The sequence below is a fragment of the Crocodylus siamensis genome, chromosome 7 (genome assembly GCF_052110815.1).
Source record: "Crocodylus siamensis isolate JL-2025a chromosome 7, ASM5211081v1, whole genome shotgun sequence".
Lineage (NCBI taxonomy): Eukaryota > Metazoa > Chordata > Crocodylia > Crocodylidae > Crocodylus > Crocodylus siamensis.
Window position 1 is genome coordinate 64,042,788 of NC_143401.1, and position 16,754 is coordinate 64,059,541.

At 41.5% G+C, this 16,754-nt stretch overlaps 1 protein-coding gene across 7 annotated transcripts in view; it reads right to left on the reverse strand.

Annotated features, from left to right (window-relative positions):
• Positions 1 to 8,390: 8,390 nt before the first annotated feature.
• Positions 8,391 to 16,754, reverse strand: part of RNLS (renalase, FAD dependent amine oxidase) — a 157,180-nt gene continuing 148,816 nt past the window's right edge. For all 7 annotated transcript variants that reach the window (XM_090057438.1, XM_090057432.1, XM_090057431.1 and 4 more), the window contains one exon: positions 8,391 to 8,671. In XM_090057438.1, the coding sequence (XP_089913564.1) occupies positions 8,519 to 8,671 (153 nt within the window). In that variant the 3' untranslated portion in view covers positions 8,391 to 8,518. The remainder of the gene's footprint in view (positions 8,672 to 16,754) is intronic.

Below are 16,754 nucleotides of genomic sequence, written 5' to 3' on the forward strand. Positions count from 1 at the left end.
TTCCAGCTGACCTCAGGCTTTTGTTAGAGGTATCATTCATGATCCATGGATGTTCTGGTCTGGCACAACTTCACTTCCCACAGAGATCAGTTCTATGGCTCCAAAGGAGGTAAGCAATTTTGCTGTTCAAGTGCTTCTTCACACTTTTACACATGAAGTGGAGTGCAGGGATAGACTTAGTCCAACTTTGGAATGCAATTTGAAAGCTTGTCCAGGTTTACCTAACCAGGCACTTAGTCCAATAAAAGATATCACCCACAAAAATCCTTGTTTCTTGCATATTTCCTGCACTATCATGGCTATAACACAATTCCAACACTATTGATTTTTGAGTCTTGCAACTATGTTACCATGCCTTAAAGCACACCAGAGATATGCAGTTATCAGATTTCAGTCCAATTGCACTGCATCATTTACTTAGGCAGTCTCCCAGAACATTCGTATCTTAGGATATATGTACTGTGTTCATTAGTTCTATTACTTTTATTTCTAAATTATCCTCCTTTGTGACAAAGTGCACATACCCTGCACCAGACAGGAAGAGATTAAGGAGTTGCTATGAGCTACAAGCTACCACACCTGCAAAGTATGTCAGGACTAGTCCAAGAATTCAGAAGGGGAGAAACTCAGCTCAGTAGCAGGCAGCTGTGGAAGGAGGACAGAGCGTTAATCCTCAGGGCTCTGGAGGAGGGTTGATGGAGGATAAGAGTGGTTGGTTTCTTCTGGCTTCCTGAAAGGAAAACATGCTTCCCTATTGTTTAATGGTGGTTTCTGGTGACTGGACTACAGGTTGCTCAAGGCCCCTCAAAAAGGCTCTCTTTTGCATTTGGGCTCACTGATTGTTTCAATTTTTCCTTTCCTTCTTCATTTGCTTGCAACCTGAAGAAATACATTCCAGGGGAATTTCAGACCCAGGAGGCTGAATTCCTATCCTTGGGACTGGTAAAATCAATCACCCTCTCCCTTCACTGGGGCAATGGAGCCCTGAGTGAGCATAGGAATGTGTCACTTCTAAGGGAGGGTATTGCAGTTGTAGGCCCTAGACAATTGCTGGAAACATTAAGCAATATTCTAGATTTCTGTACAAAAAGCAATGAAGCTGGATTAAAGAGGATTGCCCCATGGTCCAATTGGGTTCTCTCTAATGAGGATGCTGCATACTTGGAGCTAGTTGCTCTTTCCTGAGGGGCCATACCAAGCCAAAACCTAGTATTCTAGAGTGTGGAAGCCATCTCAGGACCTCTTGTAATTTGTATATCTAAATAAGCACCGCTGAAGACAAAAAGAAAGCCCAGGTGCAATGTATCAGTGGTTCTTTTCCCACCTGTATTTTCATCCATACCAGTTTAAACCCAGCTGACTTATCACCAAATCAACACAGCACTGGAACAATGCATCTGGGAGATATCCAACATTTCCAAGAAAGCAGCTGAGAGAAGTAGTGCAAATATTCTGGCAACCACATTCTACTTGGAAGTGGCAGAAGTGAGTGGAGAAATTCTTGATGAAGCTGTGCCCATAACTAAACTTGATGGCATATCATACTGTTGCACCAATTTCTGAGATCAATGCTATCTCAAAATGTATCCAATATACAGGGCAAATGAGTTACTGCAGCCGGAGGCTGCCAGAATATCACCAGCCTTGATCACACAGAGCCATTGGGAAATGCCCTTGTCACAGGTCCAGAGAAAAGACTGTTTTTTCCACATTGAACTTTGTCACCAAGCTGCGGCTTCCCAGTAACTGATGGACAGGGTTCTTCAGACAGAGCCAATCTTTTGAAGCCTATCTGAATACAGCCAGATACAGCCTCATCTGTTCTCCTGTGCAAGAAGTTTATCTGCTTATTAAAAAGGAGATCTTGGTGATGAAGATGAACTTCCTTAGATATCACTTACATAGGGAACCCTTTTACTCAAGATACAGTCTACAATGCCTCTGTGGGTAGAAATCTGTAAAAAACAGCAATCTTTGCATAATGGGTTGGTAGGTCTCTCTACAATCTTCCATGCCTTCCAGGTGCTTCATTGGCTAACAAGACATGAAAAAACATTGAGTTTTATCTTTCTCTAGCTCATGAATATGACAGTTCAGTGTTTGGTTCCTGTTTTGAAGGGGACATGTGATAGAGTGCATAAATATGGCTCCTCAAACAGGAATTGAGTTGCTGGAGGCCCATGCCATTACACTTTGTATGGTGTGTTAACTGGGAGAAGAGATTAGTTGGGATCATGTCATACTGGGAGAAGAAAAAGGAAAACCCAGCCTAACAACAAGCTTATATCGGAGGGCAGACCCCAATTCTTTGGCCTGGGAGATGCCTGATGGATGCCAAAGCCTGTCCCTCTTGGAAAAGGCTATCTAAGTCTTGTGAGAGAAAGATGAGCCAGACTAGTGGTTTTCAACCTGTGGTCTGCAGACCTCTGTCTAGGGGGTCTGCAATAGATGACTGATCAATTAAATATATGTGAATATACCACACTTACAATTCAAAGGGGTCTGTAGCTCCATTCAGTTTTTTTTAGGGATCCACAAATGGAAAAAGATTGCAAACCACTGAGCTAGACTATTGCCTAAAGTTAGTTCTGGTATTTCATCAGAAGCTATTGAGATGCCCTGCAGCTTGTCCAAGGCTACAGGAAGAAAAGGGCTTGGTATTTTGTTTAGAGTTGGCTGGTGGTTTTGTTTTCTTCTGCTGCTTCCTTCTTTCTTCCTTTGGAACCTGGCCTGGCCCTGTCTGTGAGTGGTGTTGCCAAACCAAGCACTGCTTGCAGGGGACTGAGCTGGGCTTGCTGGGGACGGCACTCAGCTGGCATGGCCCCATCCCATGAGTGGTGCCAGGCTTGGTGCTTGGCTGATGCAGCTCCATTCCTTGTGAGCAGCACTGGTGTGGCCCAGGCAGTGCTGTTTGCAGGGGATGGGGCCTGCCAGCCAAGCGCTGAGCCCAGCCTCATCCCCTGTGAGTGGTGCCGGGCGTGGTGCTTGGCAGCACTGCTTGCAGAAGACAGGGCCAGGCTCAGTGCTCAGCTGCTGTGGCCCCATCTCCTTTGATCCTGGTGCTGCTTGGAGGGGACAGGGACGGGCTCGGCTGAGGATGTGCCACTCTCAGGGGACAGGGCTGGGGGTGGGCCTGGTACTTGGCTGGTGCAGCCGTATCCCCTACAAGCTGTGTTAGGCTCGGTGCTTGGCTGGTGCAGCCCCATCCCCTGCGAGTAGCACTGGTGTGGCCCAGACAGTGCTGCTCACAGGGGAAGGGGCCACACCAGCTAAGTGCTGAGACTGGCGCTGCTTGTAGGAGATAGTGACACAGTGTATAAGTTGAGGGTGAATTTTAAGAGTTAAAAATTGGACTTCAAACCTTGACTTATACACTGTGAAATATGGTAAATGACTTCATCACATGCTGCAAGGATGCCATGCAAAGATGAGGCCTTTCATGTCCTACGTCAGTGACTGCTAACTCCACATAACAGGTAAAAATTGCAGCCAAACCCAGTCAGAAATGACAGAAGATGCTCACAGGGATTCTAAAGCAAATAACTTCATGAAGGGGAAAGATTTATATATGTGCCCACTGCCCATCACTGGGATATCAAAACACCTCTGAAAATAACAGTGGCCATCTAAAATACTTTTCTCTCTCTCTCTCATCCCTGTAGATTGCCAAAGCTGGAGTTTTCTTAAGATTCCTCCTCAAATTTGATGGCACAGCCTAGAGTGGCTAAACCTTAGTGTAACATGAATTGGGTAACACGGATCAGAGATAATCCTCCCCTGGAGTGGCTTAACTTTGAGCTGCATAACAAGTGCATAAAACTAGTGTAATGTGTTAACGTGCATACAATCCAGGTGTTCCAGGAGCTGCCCAAAATTACTAAGTAACAAGGCTCTAAGTAATGGAATTGCATAACTAGAGTTCATTCAAAACCATTCTTAATGAAACCTCCTTTAGATGGGGACTTTCATAAAGCAAAAGTTAAAAGGACAAAATATTGGTAGTTATAGAAACACAAGAGGTGTGAGACTGTGCCTTCTTTGCCTGCTTAGCTCTTTATACACACAATGGGGGATATAGAAGCTTAATAAATAGATTTAGACTCTTACCATCTCTTTCATATTAAAGAAGAAATTTTCTTTAATAAGGGCATTTTGCTGAATAGCTCCAATTTCTCATATTGCTTAAAACTACAGTCAAGTTATCATCTTGTATTTATGACACCATGGTCTGTTGCGAAAGAAACTATTGGGATGTCACAAATTTAGCATTACACGGTTTCAACAGAGAAAAAAGGAAATAGGCTGGGAAGGAAAAAAGCTAGGAGAGAAAAAAAAACTTGTTAAAACAAATGGCTTGGTTAATCAAAGGTGGTAAGACAAACTATGTAAAATGTGAAAGGTAAAGGGATTTTTATATCCCTCTTTAAAATAATGTGTCACAGTGTCATAGTAGTTAGGGGTTAGAAGGGACCTGAACAGATCATCTAGTCTAACCCCCCGCCAGTGGCCAGGGCACATGCTGGGATCACACGACCCCAGACTGTGTTCGTCCAACCTCTTTTTGAATTTACCCAAGGTAGGAACGAGGACCACTTCCCTGGGAAGTTGGTTCCAGATCCTAGCTACCCTAACAGTGAAATAGTGTCTCCTAATCTATAACCTGAACCTATTCTCTAGCAGCTTCTGGCCATTATTCCTTGTCAGCCCAGGTGCTGCTGGGGGGAATAGGGCCCTTCCTATTTGCTGCTGATCTCCCCTAACGAGTTTGTAGGCAGCCACCAAATCCCCCCCTCAGCCTCTGCTTGCTGAGGATGAACAGGTTCAGGTTCCTCCATCTCTCCTCATAGGGCCTGCCCTACAACCAAGTGGGAAGCCCTCCTTTGAACCCTCTCAAGGCAGGCCACATCCTTCTTAAAGTGCGGTGCTCAGAACTGGGCACAGTACTCCAATTATGGCCTGACCAATGTCATGTAGAGGGTGAGTATCACCTCTCTGGACTAGCTTGAGATGCATCTTTGGATGCACGACAAGGTGCAGTTGGCTTTGCTGGCTGTAGTCTGGCATTGGCGGCTCATGTTCATCTTGGAGTCATAATGACTCCAAGATCCCTTTCCACCTCTGTGCTCACAAGGGGGAGCGCCTCAGCTTGTATGTATGCTGTGGATTCCTTCTTCCCAGGTGCAGCACCCTGCATTTATCTACATTGAACCCCATCCTGTTACCATCCGCCCACTTCTGTAGTCTGTCTAATGTAATTGCAGCCTCTCTCTCTCTTTGAGCATGCCTACCTCTCCCCACATCTTGGTGTCATCGGCAAACTTGGACAATGTGTTTTCCACCCCCTCATCCAAGTCACTGATGAAGATGTTGAACAGTGTAGGCCCCAGGACTGAGCCCTGGGGGACTGCAATATTCACATCCTGCCAGGTCAAGTATGACCCGTCCACCACCACTCTCTGGGTGCGCCTCATCAGCCAATTTTTGACTCATCCAACTGTGTAGGCATCAATGCCACAGTCGCTCAATTTATTAATGAGAATGGGGTGAGAGACAGTGTCAAAGGCCCTGAAGTCCAGAAAGACTATGTCCATGGTGACACCGTCATCTAGGGATTTAGTTACCTGGTCATAAAAGGCCTTCAGGTTGGTCTGGCAGGACCTGCCTTTGATGGACCCATGTTGATTTCCCCTGGGCATGGTGTTCCCTGTTGGCCCCTCACAGATGTGATCCTTGATAATTTTTTCAAGGATTTTCCCCAAGATGGATGTGAGGCTTATGGGCCTATAGTTTCCTGGGTCCTCCTTTCTCCCTTTCTTATAAATGGGGACCACATTAGCTAGTTTCCAACGTCTGGGCACCTGGCCCGTGAAATAATGATTTCCTTCACAAGTTAAAACTATGTAGTTGAAAATGTCAGCTATAAAAAACTGGAGTGCAAACCAGCCCTTCATATATCACATGTTTATTTCAATAAAATTTGTTTAACAAATGAATATATTGCTCTTGATTACCAGCTGTATTTGTCTATTAGGGAAAATAAATAATTGGAAATTCCTGTACTGGAGAGAGAAAATGTAACCTGACTGAATGATACAACAGTATTTCCAGCCTGGTTTTGTTGCCCTTTAGGGCACAATTGCTTGTCACAGTAGTTGCTTCATAAGATGGAAAGAAGCTGGAACGATGTAAATGACAGAAATCAGGATTACCAAAACAGACTTAAGTGAGATTTTGCTCCAGGCAAGTCTGCAGAAAGCCTCACCATGGAATTTTTTAATTCTCAGAAGCCAAAGGGAGACATGGATGAATAAAATAACAATACAATGTTGATTTTCTATAGTTTCTGATTTACTGAACGTTGTAATTCATAACTCTCATTCTCATTTTGACAATAGGTAGCATTTTTAAGTGAAAAGTCCTGCACCAACTCCAACAGACAGAATATGGAGAGTGGTTCTGTTGTATGAGAGAGCTGGACAGATTTGATCTCAGGTACATCAGTGTAAATCAAATAAATTCATTGTCTTTCATATTTACTGTTGATTTAACTGAGTTATACAGCATGTTGTATCTGACACCAGGATCTGGTAAAGTACCTCAGTGATAGTTTTGCTTTTTTTTAAACAAAAAGAAACACACCAGTAAAACTCTTTTCCCCCAAATCCATTTTTCCTGCCCAGAAACAAAGGAGAAAAAATCTACCTGCTTGTTATAACCTGTCATCTTCAGCATCTAAAATGGACATGCAGCAAGGCAAGTTATTAGTTAAGCTTTTTTACTAATGCATCATAAAGTTTTATTTCAGCTAAAGCTGTACTCATTAGTGAGCACATATGAAATCAAGCAGCTACCAAACCCATTTATCACTCGAATACACTTATTGGGTATTGTCATTGTTCATTCCTTCTCATTATATATTTTCACAGAGATATCACAACAAATCTGCATCTATAAATGTTCTATCAATAAAGTATCTAAGGTCTGGAATTTATTATAGTGCATAAGTACTATGATTTAAATGGGTTAATTTCATTGTGTTGCCAATGTAACTCTAAACTTAGAAAGCCACGTTTATGATTATTTTTATTACCTTGTTTTGTAACTATATTAATATACTATACATTTTTTCTACACCTCATCATTGCATTTCCTGTCCACTAAAATAATGGTGTGTACTTCCATATTTGCTGTTACTGTCCCTTTTCTTTGGTCATCAGACTACTACTTATTTTGGAGACAGGATCAGTTTCTCTCTAGGCAGCAAAGAATCAAAGTCCTGAGACTTGATGCACTATAGGCTGAACCACTAAACTGGCAAATTATTGAACTATTTTAAGTGCATCTATTTTCTGGTCCAGTAGTTTTTTCGTTGTATTAAATACATTAAAGTTAACTTACTGTTACAGCTGAGATGCAAAAGTATATTCTAGAGAACACTTCAAGGTAACAGACCTAGTAAAACAAGGGAGGCAGCGATACAAGTAAATGCATTTTTTTTACTCCCTCTTCATTCTTTCCTTGATGTGTGCAGTTTGTACACTTATGATTGGACTTTACCAAGGATGGGTAACAATTTTTATTGGTATGGCATTTCTTGTAGTAAAGAGATGGATCTTGCAAAAATACAGCTCTTAGTGACATATTTTGCATTCAAAGACAGTCTTGACAAATTAAAAATAACTGTACTTGTTAAATAATATTAAAAATAAATTACACCTCAGAGCACCGATTTGACTGGATTAATTAAATAATAATATTGCTAGTCATAATGGAGTTTCTGTTGCCTTGAACAAAAGCCTGCCCCAAAGCTGCAATGAACATTTTCACTTATTACATTAATTTAGGATGGGATTGGGGGACAAGAGGCAGCAATATTACTCCTGGTTCCTCAACTAGTGACTTAGTTTTTAGAGAAACCAGCACCTCTTCATGAAGTCAATGAAACTGTCAAGTGCTCAGTATCTCAGGCAGGCACTAATCTGCCAGGTCACAGGTATACAACCTTGAGCTTAAAACATCATAACTTTAGGCCCTGTGTTTGGAAATCTTTGTTGTCACTATTTTAGCCACAAATTATGCTGGTTCCCAATACTGATGTCAATGACAGTTCTGGGCAAAGGTCAAGGATGCGTGGCAGTATAGTGCCTGAGTGAACCTTTCAAAGTATTTTGGAGCTAGATGTATAAATGTAAAGATTCAGGTAGGCAGCAAGTAATATTTTCAAAACTGCCTTTTACTCTTTAAGCTTGTAACATTCAATGAAGTCAGTGTGTGCAAAATAACCCAATAGAATCAGGCCGCAGAAGAGTTTTGTTCATTGCAGAACATCCAAACACAAACATCAAATGAATCCTCAAAACTCAAATACATTCAAATAAACGTAAGTAAAATCCAGTGTCTTCAAATTTTTTTATTTCTGTAGAGTCAAATTTTGCTAACAGCATACCAACATTTAATGCATCATGATAGGATTCAGCACAAACTTAAAATTATATGCAAAAAAACTATCATAAAAACATTATAAATTACATTTTATAGCCTCTACAATGCACATGGCAGACTCTATACAGCCATCAAAGTTAGAATGTGTAAATGCATCACCCCCACATATAAGGGAAGGACTGATATGAAGAGTCATTTGTCCTGGACAACTGGGGACAGGTGTCGTAACCTGCAAAAGGGAAACATAAAAGACTGAGGATGAATAACTCTTTATTACCCTGAATGCTGTACAAGCAAGATATAGATCATTGATCTGATTTGTCAGAAAACTAGGTCTCAGAGTCTAGTATTTATGGCTAAAATGACACAATAAAATGTTTACATTGGTTTTACTTATTAATATATGGTCAAATTGTAATCAACTTACATAAAGGGTACGTTGGCCTAAAGTCCTTTCAGGGATGAACATCCGTATTGTGAGTAATTTCAGGATATAATCTTATATATCTATTGCTCAAACCAATAGAAAGAACCTATTCATTTGATAGAAATCATCTTCTCAGAGATAAATAAGCAGATTGCAATGTGTATGAAGTACAAATCTGATGCGACAGCAGTGCTTGCACTGGGCCAAACTAGTTCAAGGTTCACTCATCCAGTCGGGCAAGTGAGCTGCCGAATCTTGCAAATGGTGAAAAAGCTATGTGCATGTAACCCTGGGCAGAAGATGTTTCCTTCCCGTATTTTTCTAAGTTGAGAACTGTATGTACTTTTCCATATGAGGCTGTTCAATGGAATTCCCAAGGCACTTACTTTAGTATCTACAGGGCTGTTTACAGAAGCAAAATGTAATGTAAACAAATGGAGCAGAGAGAGTCACAAATGCTGATGCAAATGGCAGTAACTGTTTACATGTTTACAAAGATATGGAATTGGTCCAGTCTCTTTAGAAGATGGACCTAATAATTTATGTCATCAGCATAAAATACCGTTCAGGATTTCGCAAACTTCCAGCACAGATAAAAGAATGAACAATGAATTATTAGACAAATCTCTTTATCTAGTTTTCCCATGTCCAACTAATTAACTTTTTCTGACTTGGAAACCTTAAACATGCTTATGTACAATCTTTGTTCACTTCCATCAAAAAGTACTACGAATTATGGCACGGAACTGTTGTCTGTTATTACTGTTATTCTATTGCTTATAAACAATTAGAAATGGTAGGAACTCCAGGACACTTGCAATCTTTCCTTTTCCCACCACCTGCATTACTCAGCTTATTCTTTAGGTTTTCTAACTGAAAACCTCAAATTCCTGTAGAGTACACTGTGCCATTCTCAAGGTGTCACTGAAGGCAATACAAATAACAATGCAGCTGTGCTACCATTAACTCTACTACCTCATTGTTACTGTTTCACACAAGAACTCAAACAAAAGCATATTCTAGCAACAGGTGAAAATGGGAAAAAATAAAGATGCTCTGAGGAAATGTACACTCTAAAAATACTTTTTTATACCTTAGATTTATAGATCTTTAGTGCTGCCAGAACTTCTCTTCTACCTTTGTTATTGTACAAGGACAGAACTCCACCCAAGACCCCAGTGTATCCATTTTACATGTGCTTATTCTGGCTCAGATTTTTATTAAAATAGATTCCAAGGTATTAAAATGAAGATACCACCTCTAATTTCTTTTCCTGTAAAAAACAAACTTTAATTCCCAACACTCAATACCTTGAACTTAGTTGTGCTGATTTCCAGCACATTTCTGTGCTAAAGTGTGCGTGCCAAGCAAAATGCCTTTGCATGCCACTCTTTGCAGGTGAGCTTCAGATTTGCAGATGAGACACTGAGGACAAAAATGAGAGTTGGGAGGATATGATTAGTGTCTTATGGACAACTTTTCTTGGATTTGTTTTTCTCTATGCCGTGCCATTTTGGGACTCAGGATACAAATGATAATTGGTGAGTGGGGACTGTGCTATATTCCTGTGATGATCAGCAGGTGCTGCACAATTTAGGGCACTATTTAGCAGAGCTAACTCTAAAGTTGCAGAAGCAGCAATTCAGACCAGTGCGCCAAGACACGGTGCTACTGATTAGGAGGGCACTGGTGCTAAGGAGGCAATACTGGTACATGTTCCAAGACTTGCTAGGTAGTTCTTGATAGCTTGCATGCATGGGGCTCCTGACTTGCTTTTCAATAAATGGAACCATGTTCCTATTTTTTGCCCCTCCCATCTCTGAGTACATGTTGTGCTCCAAGAACTGTTTGATCGCCATGACAGATACTTAGGAAAATTAACTCTCATATGCACATTGAAAAATGCAGTTTTGCTCCTATAGCCATTATATGACATTACTGGTATTAATAATCCCACTGTCATTCAGGAGACTAGCTTATCCTCTACTACTCTGGCTGATGAAGCTTTTTACTGGACAACAGACTCATAGAAAGGAATTGTTTAACTATTGCCTTAGCAGCTGCAAGATGACAATGGAGCGCATATTAAGAAAACTGGCTCCTGACAAGGCTAGAGGCTGTAGACAATCCCTGCCTTGTGTTATGACTGCATGCCATGTACTGCATAGTATCTGTGAGAACAAGGGTGAGAGCCCCACCGAAAAGTAGGATGTGTAGGCTTAGAGATGGTCAAATATTATGACATGCCAGGAACCTACTGCCTCCAAAATGATGATATCAGGTGCACAGGATCAGGGATGCCTGGTAGTTTCTTTTGAGGAGATGCCTGGTAGTCTCTTTTTATTTCTAATTTTTTTTTAAACACACAAAGTCAATCATAAAATAGAACAAGTTTTGCCATGCTTATTTGGAACCTGAATTTAGCAGTGTGCTGTTACTCTCATCAGTATCTTACTATGCATTTCATACATACTTTAATCAAAATGTACTTATTGCTTAGGTGCTATATTTTGTACCATTATAAAAGCCCAGGCGGAATGCTCTAAGCTTTCTTAATATGGGTTGCTAAAAACATGAGTAGAATAAAAACTTGTTGATATATGAAATGTTATATTATTTACACTATGAGAGTTGCAACCTCAAAATGGCACTGTCAAAGCATGGGATGAATTTAATTTCAGTAGGGCCTCAGTACTCAGTACTGTAATAGTATTTACTGAACATACTTTCACTATCAAGTTTTATTACTTAATTCTGCCTAGTCAGGCAGTGGAAGGCCAACATGACCGTGAGTAGAAGGCCATTTTGAGCATGTGGAAAGAAAAGGGAGTTTGTGAAGTTAGGTGTCTAGCAGACCATGAAACTGAAAGAAAGAGATGATCTGTGATTTAAACTCTTACTAAAATAATGTTTTATCATTTCCCCCTATCACATCCTCAGAACATTTTCAGTGTTATCCTGCCACTTTCAGTGTAGAGGGGCTCTTTTTGGTAGGGAGCAACACCCCCCCCCCCCCTTCAGAACATAACATCTCTTGCCCTGATAACAGTTTAAGTACTTGGGTTAGAGAATGACTCATCTTGGATGACTCAGTCCAGGGGCTGGAGGTATCTCACTGAAGATGGCAGCAGGTTCTTTTGGCTTTCTCAAATCACTTTGGCAGCTGGAGGATATAACAGGTCTACAACACCAGCTGATGGACTCATAAAAAGCAGTCCCATTGGCAGTATAATGTTTTCTTGATAAGTAGACATCATATTACCTGGAACTCAACCTTTCATCTGATTGACATATCTACAAAGTGTCTTACTGTGAGTGTCAGTGTGCAAAGTCGTTGGACAGAGGGCAAGTGCAACTTGACAAAGCTTCTTTCAAATTGGTGCCACAGTCGAAGCAATAAATCATGGGTGTTGGTATGTATCTAGCTCCTCTTTAAAACATTGCTGAATTTCTTTAGGATATCTTGAATGGTGTCCATTACAGCACTGTACACTCCTGTTAACTTGCTGTCCAGTGGCTCAAACTGTTTTCCAGCTAGCAAGTTTGCTCACAGTCCTTCAGCAACTATGAGAAAGAGGACCCCTCAATTCTTCCCACAGTGGAGGCTGATGTAACATTCTCCTTTCAAATCAACTTTTTGCTGACAAGTCTGCAAAATTGGCAAGTCCTGCTTTGTGTGGAACAGCAGAGGGGTGATTACAAGACCATAGCAATTTATATGCCTCTTCCAAAATTAAGGCAAACTCAGAGCCTGAGTCTGTCTGTATTACACAGAACATACTGCAACTTCACTGTAGTGTAGGTCTCTTCTTCTATGGAGGAGGTATGTTCATGCTATTGACAAACTCTGTAGTGTAGATGTCTGTGAGTGTTCCACTGGCTGAATTTCCATTTGGATCAGCAACAATATTTGTGGCAGCAGAAATCTTACCCTGCTTGTTTGACTTCTTTCTGTGTGGCTTAAACTTTACACAACACACATATTTGATGTGATTCTTGTGCTTGCAATGATGGCATACATGTTAATGGCACGTATTTCACCTGTGGCAGCTTCTCAGGGATGAAGAATTTATTGTATGCTGGTGGTGACTTCTTTGGAGAATCTCCTTTGGAATGATCAGTTGACATCAGTCTGCATTGCACGGCTTCATCTTGAACCCCATACATGAACTGAGTCCTCAGGAGAGACTCAAGATTGGTGCTAAAATTATAGTTTTTGGACCACCAACGCAACTCAGTTACATAAGCTGGAAGCCTTTTATCAGACAGTTGATGGCACTGGATGAAATGAAACCATCTATTTCAGATGGAGTCAGTGCAAAGTGATTTTTTCATTAGTGTAAGGATTTCATCATAGAACCAATCACAGTTAGTGCAGGAGTCCCTGCACAATGTCCTGGATATGTAAAATTCTTGTAGTCCAACATTGACACGTTAGACGCCAACTGCTGAACACACTATGGGAGGAAAGCCCTGGCAGTATAGTGCCCTTTCTCTTCCCTTGTAGCACTTGGCATTTACAGTTCACAATGAAGCACTAGTAGGATCCTGCTCACTGGGATCCCATCAGTTTTGTGTATTGTAGGAGTTTGTTCATCGTAGTGAGATCAGACAGGGAGCAAAAGGGCTTTACTGTCTACTGGTCTTTACTGTACAAGACCAAAGGCTTGACTGAATGCTCTACAAACATAACAGCAGACAGCAAGGTGAGACAAACACAACCTACTGGTGGGTGTGGCTGTAGGTGTGCAAATGGTTGTATCATTCACTGGACATCTGTAAGAAATCCAACTAAACACACAACCCCCCCACAAGCAATGTGTGTATACTGTAGCATTTAATTCCACTTATTATAAATTTCAATACAATGTGTTACATACAAACTGGCTAGTGTTTCCTCTTCTGGGCTCTCATACTGGGTGTTCACTGATACCTTCTCAGCCTTTCAGCTCTTCCATTATGAAGAGATCCTGGCTTGCAGGTAAGCAACTTCCTTAGAGTCTCTGTTGATCCCAGAGTCTTTAGTGGCCTGGATCGACTCAACACTCTCCTCAATGAAATGTAGATTGCTGGTGATACCATGACACATCCTGTCCAGCTTATCACAACATGGACAAGCATGGCTGGAAAACTGGTTTTCATCCTTGGTTTTTTTTAGAAGCTGATTACCATTCCTTCCTCTTGATCTGTCCTTGCCTAATGTTCCACACATGATTCTAATTGGCTGTCCCAGCTTTGTATGCATTATTTTTGTGATAATACTTTTCAAGGGCTTCAGTCCTGGTAGGATGCATACTGCCTAGTTGTTCATGGCAGGATGTAAAGCAATGTGGGATGCCTGTTGGAAGGCCAGTAAAATACCAGACAGCTTGGACCATATGAACATAAATCAAAACAGGAATATAGAATACTCATTATATCATTAGTTAATATACTCAAATACTTGTATTATTTAGATGGAGGCCATTTCAATATGCATAAACTAAAGTTAGCATGAACTATATAACCTACTGTAGGTAAGCTCCTACAGTTGAAGATACTGCTTATGAATCTCGATGCTTTTATCACCAAGACATGCCAAACGTATCACATTTTTTAGTTTTACAAAAATATATAATATGACAGATTAAGGCTGAATGCCAGCATTTGTTTCATGAAAACAAAAATAATATGCAAGTGAAAAATGGGAGGAAAAATGGAATTGGAACTTTTTTTGCTTTTTATTTAAATTAATTTATTCTAGTGACATTGTGACCACTCAGTTCATAAGAGAGATGGCACATTTCTTCATATTTATCCATCTCATACTTTCACTGCTAAAATACATCAATGTAATTCTAATTTAAGAAAGACTTTATACCAACATTTTCTTGAAAAATTACAGCGCAATAGAATAGATTAGTGGCCAAAATGAACAAGCAGTTGTTTTGACTTCCATTATATATCTCTACAACCATATTATCATGGTAAATATTCTGTACTATTATATATAAAAATAAATACACAGCACCACTTTACCTCTTTTATAGATTTTCCCCCTACTGTTTTCACCCACACTCATTTCTCTTTAGTTTCTTTTCTTTAGAATTATTTGTAAAATTCTTGCATTACCATCTGAGAGACAGCCTTCACATATTACAAATCTTTAATGGGTTGCAACAGGCTGAATTATTTTTCTCTATACAGCTCGCTCCAGGGTTTAATTACTTTTAACAAAACACATATTTTTGTAGGGATTTCAAAGGGAAGATCATTTGCTGTATGGATGCTTAGTATTTTTAGTCTTCACTGAAAGTTACTGTGAAGTCCATGAACCAGATCCAAAGTACCCAAGAGTCAAAAGAGTCTTTCCCTGAACTTTGGAGCAGGCTTTGTGCCCCTTACATAGGTAAGATGGAGGTGTACTTCCTGAGGAATGACTGACAGGCGCACTGCAGGTAGTGTATGGTTGCTGCAGGGACAACAGTATTGGGATGCTATCTGGTGCTGGACTGAAGAGTAGTAACCTCACTGCATTCCTTCTCTCTCTATCTTCTGTCTGGTTAGAAAGTACTTTGAGAAGGCTGTGGAGCCAGCTGATTGCTAAGAGCTCAGTATAGAGGGGTTCAGAACTTATGGAGACAGCAGGTGGAAGAGGGTGATTTTCTCATTCTTTGTCTCAGCCTCAGTCCTTCTAGGTGCCTACTCTAAAGTGATCTTCTCTACCGCCATGCCACAATATACACAAATGTAAGAATTTTGACTGCAACTCGTCATCAACTCCCTCAGTAATTCACCATGTGGTGGTTACTGAAGACTATGAACTGGTGATGTAGTAAATTGCTGAATTCTCAGTAGGGGTTTCCTCCGTGTGATAATGTTTTATTTTCCTTCTCTGAAGCATTATTCAAGACAACCATTTTGTACAGTACAATACAAATCACTTAGAAAGATTCATAAATTGTTAGGGGCTGGAAGGGGACTTGTAGACAGGGCCATCCTGGGCGTGGGGGTGTGAATTGGGGCAACTGCCCTGGGCCCTGCGAAGCTGGGGGGAGCAGCTGCGGTGACTCCGTGCTGAAGCCACCAGCTTTGCATCCAGCTGCTTGCTACCACCCCCCCACCACCAATGTCACTGCTGCCAGTGGTGGTGGCAGCTTCACTGGGTTGGGGGTGCGTGGATTGGAACAGGGGCGGGGCATGGGCTGGTTTACCCCAGGCCCCGCACCCTGCTTGGGTCAGCTCTGCTTGTAGATCATCAGGTCCAGTCCCCCTGCACTAGGCAGGAAAAGACATTTGGGGTCAAGTGACCCCAATGAGGTGACTGTCCAGTGTCCTTTTGAAGATTTCCAGGGTAGGTGACTATACCACCATTGAAGGGAGTTTATTCCACAGTCTGAGCACCCTGACTGTGAAGGAGTTTTTCCTGGAATTGAGCCTGAAGCGGCCTTCCAGGAGTTTGTATCCATTGCTCCTGGTCTTCCCCAAGGGTACCCTGGTGAACAGCTGTTTACTGAGTTCTTGATGTACTCCCCTGATGCAGTGGTAACCTGCGACCAAGTCCCCTCTCAGCCTTTTCTTCTGTATGCTGAGGAGGGCCAAGTGCCTCAGCCTCTCCTCATGTGGCTTGTCTTGCAAGTCCCTGATCATATGGGTGGCTCTTCTCTGGACTCTCTCAAGTTCTTCCACATCCTTGTTGAAGTGTGGCACCCAGAACTGGACCCAGTACTCCACTGTAGTCTACAGTCTTCAGTGTGGAGTACAGTGGGAGTATCACTTCCTTCATTTTGCATGAGATGCAATGGTTAATGCATGCTGGCATGTTGTTTGCCCTACAACAGTTGCCCAACAACTGCTGAGCATTGCACTGCCGGCTCATGCAATGGTCAATCAGTAGCCCTCGGTC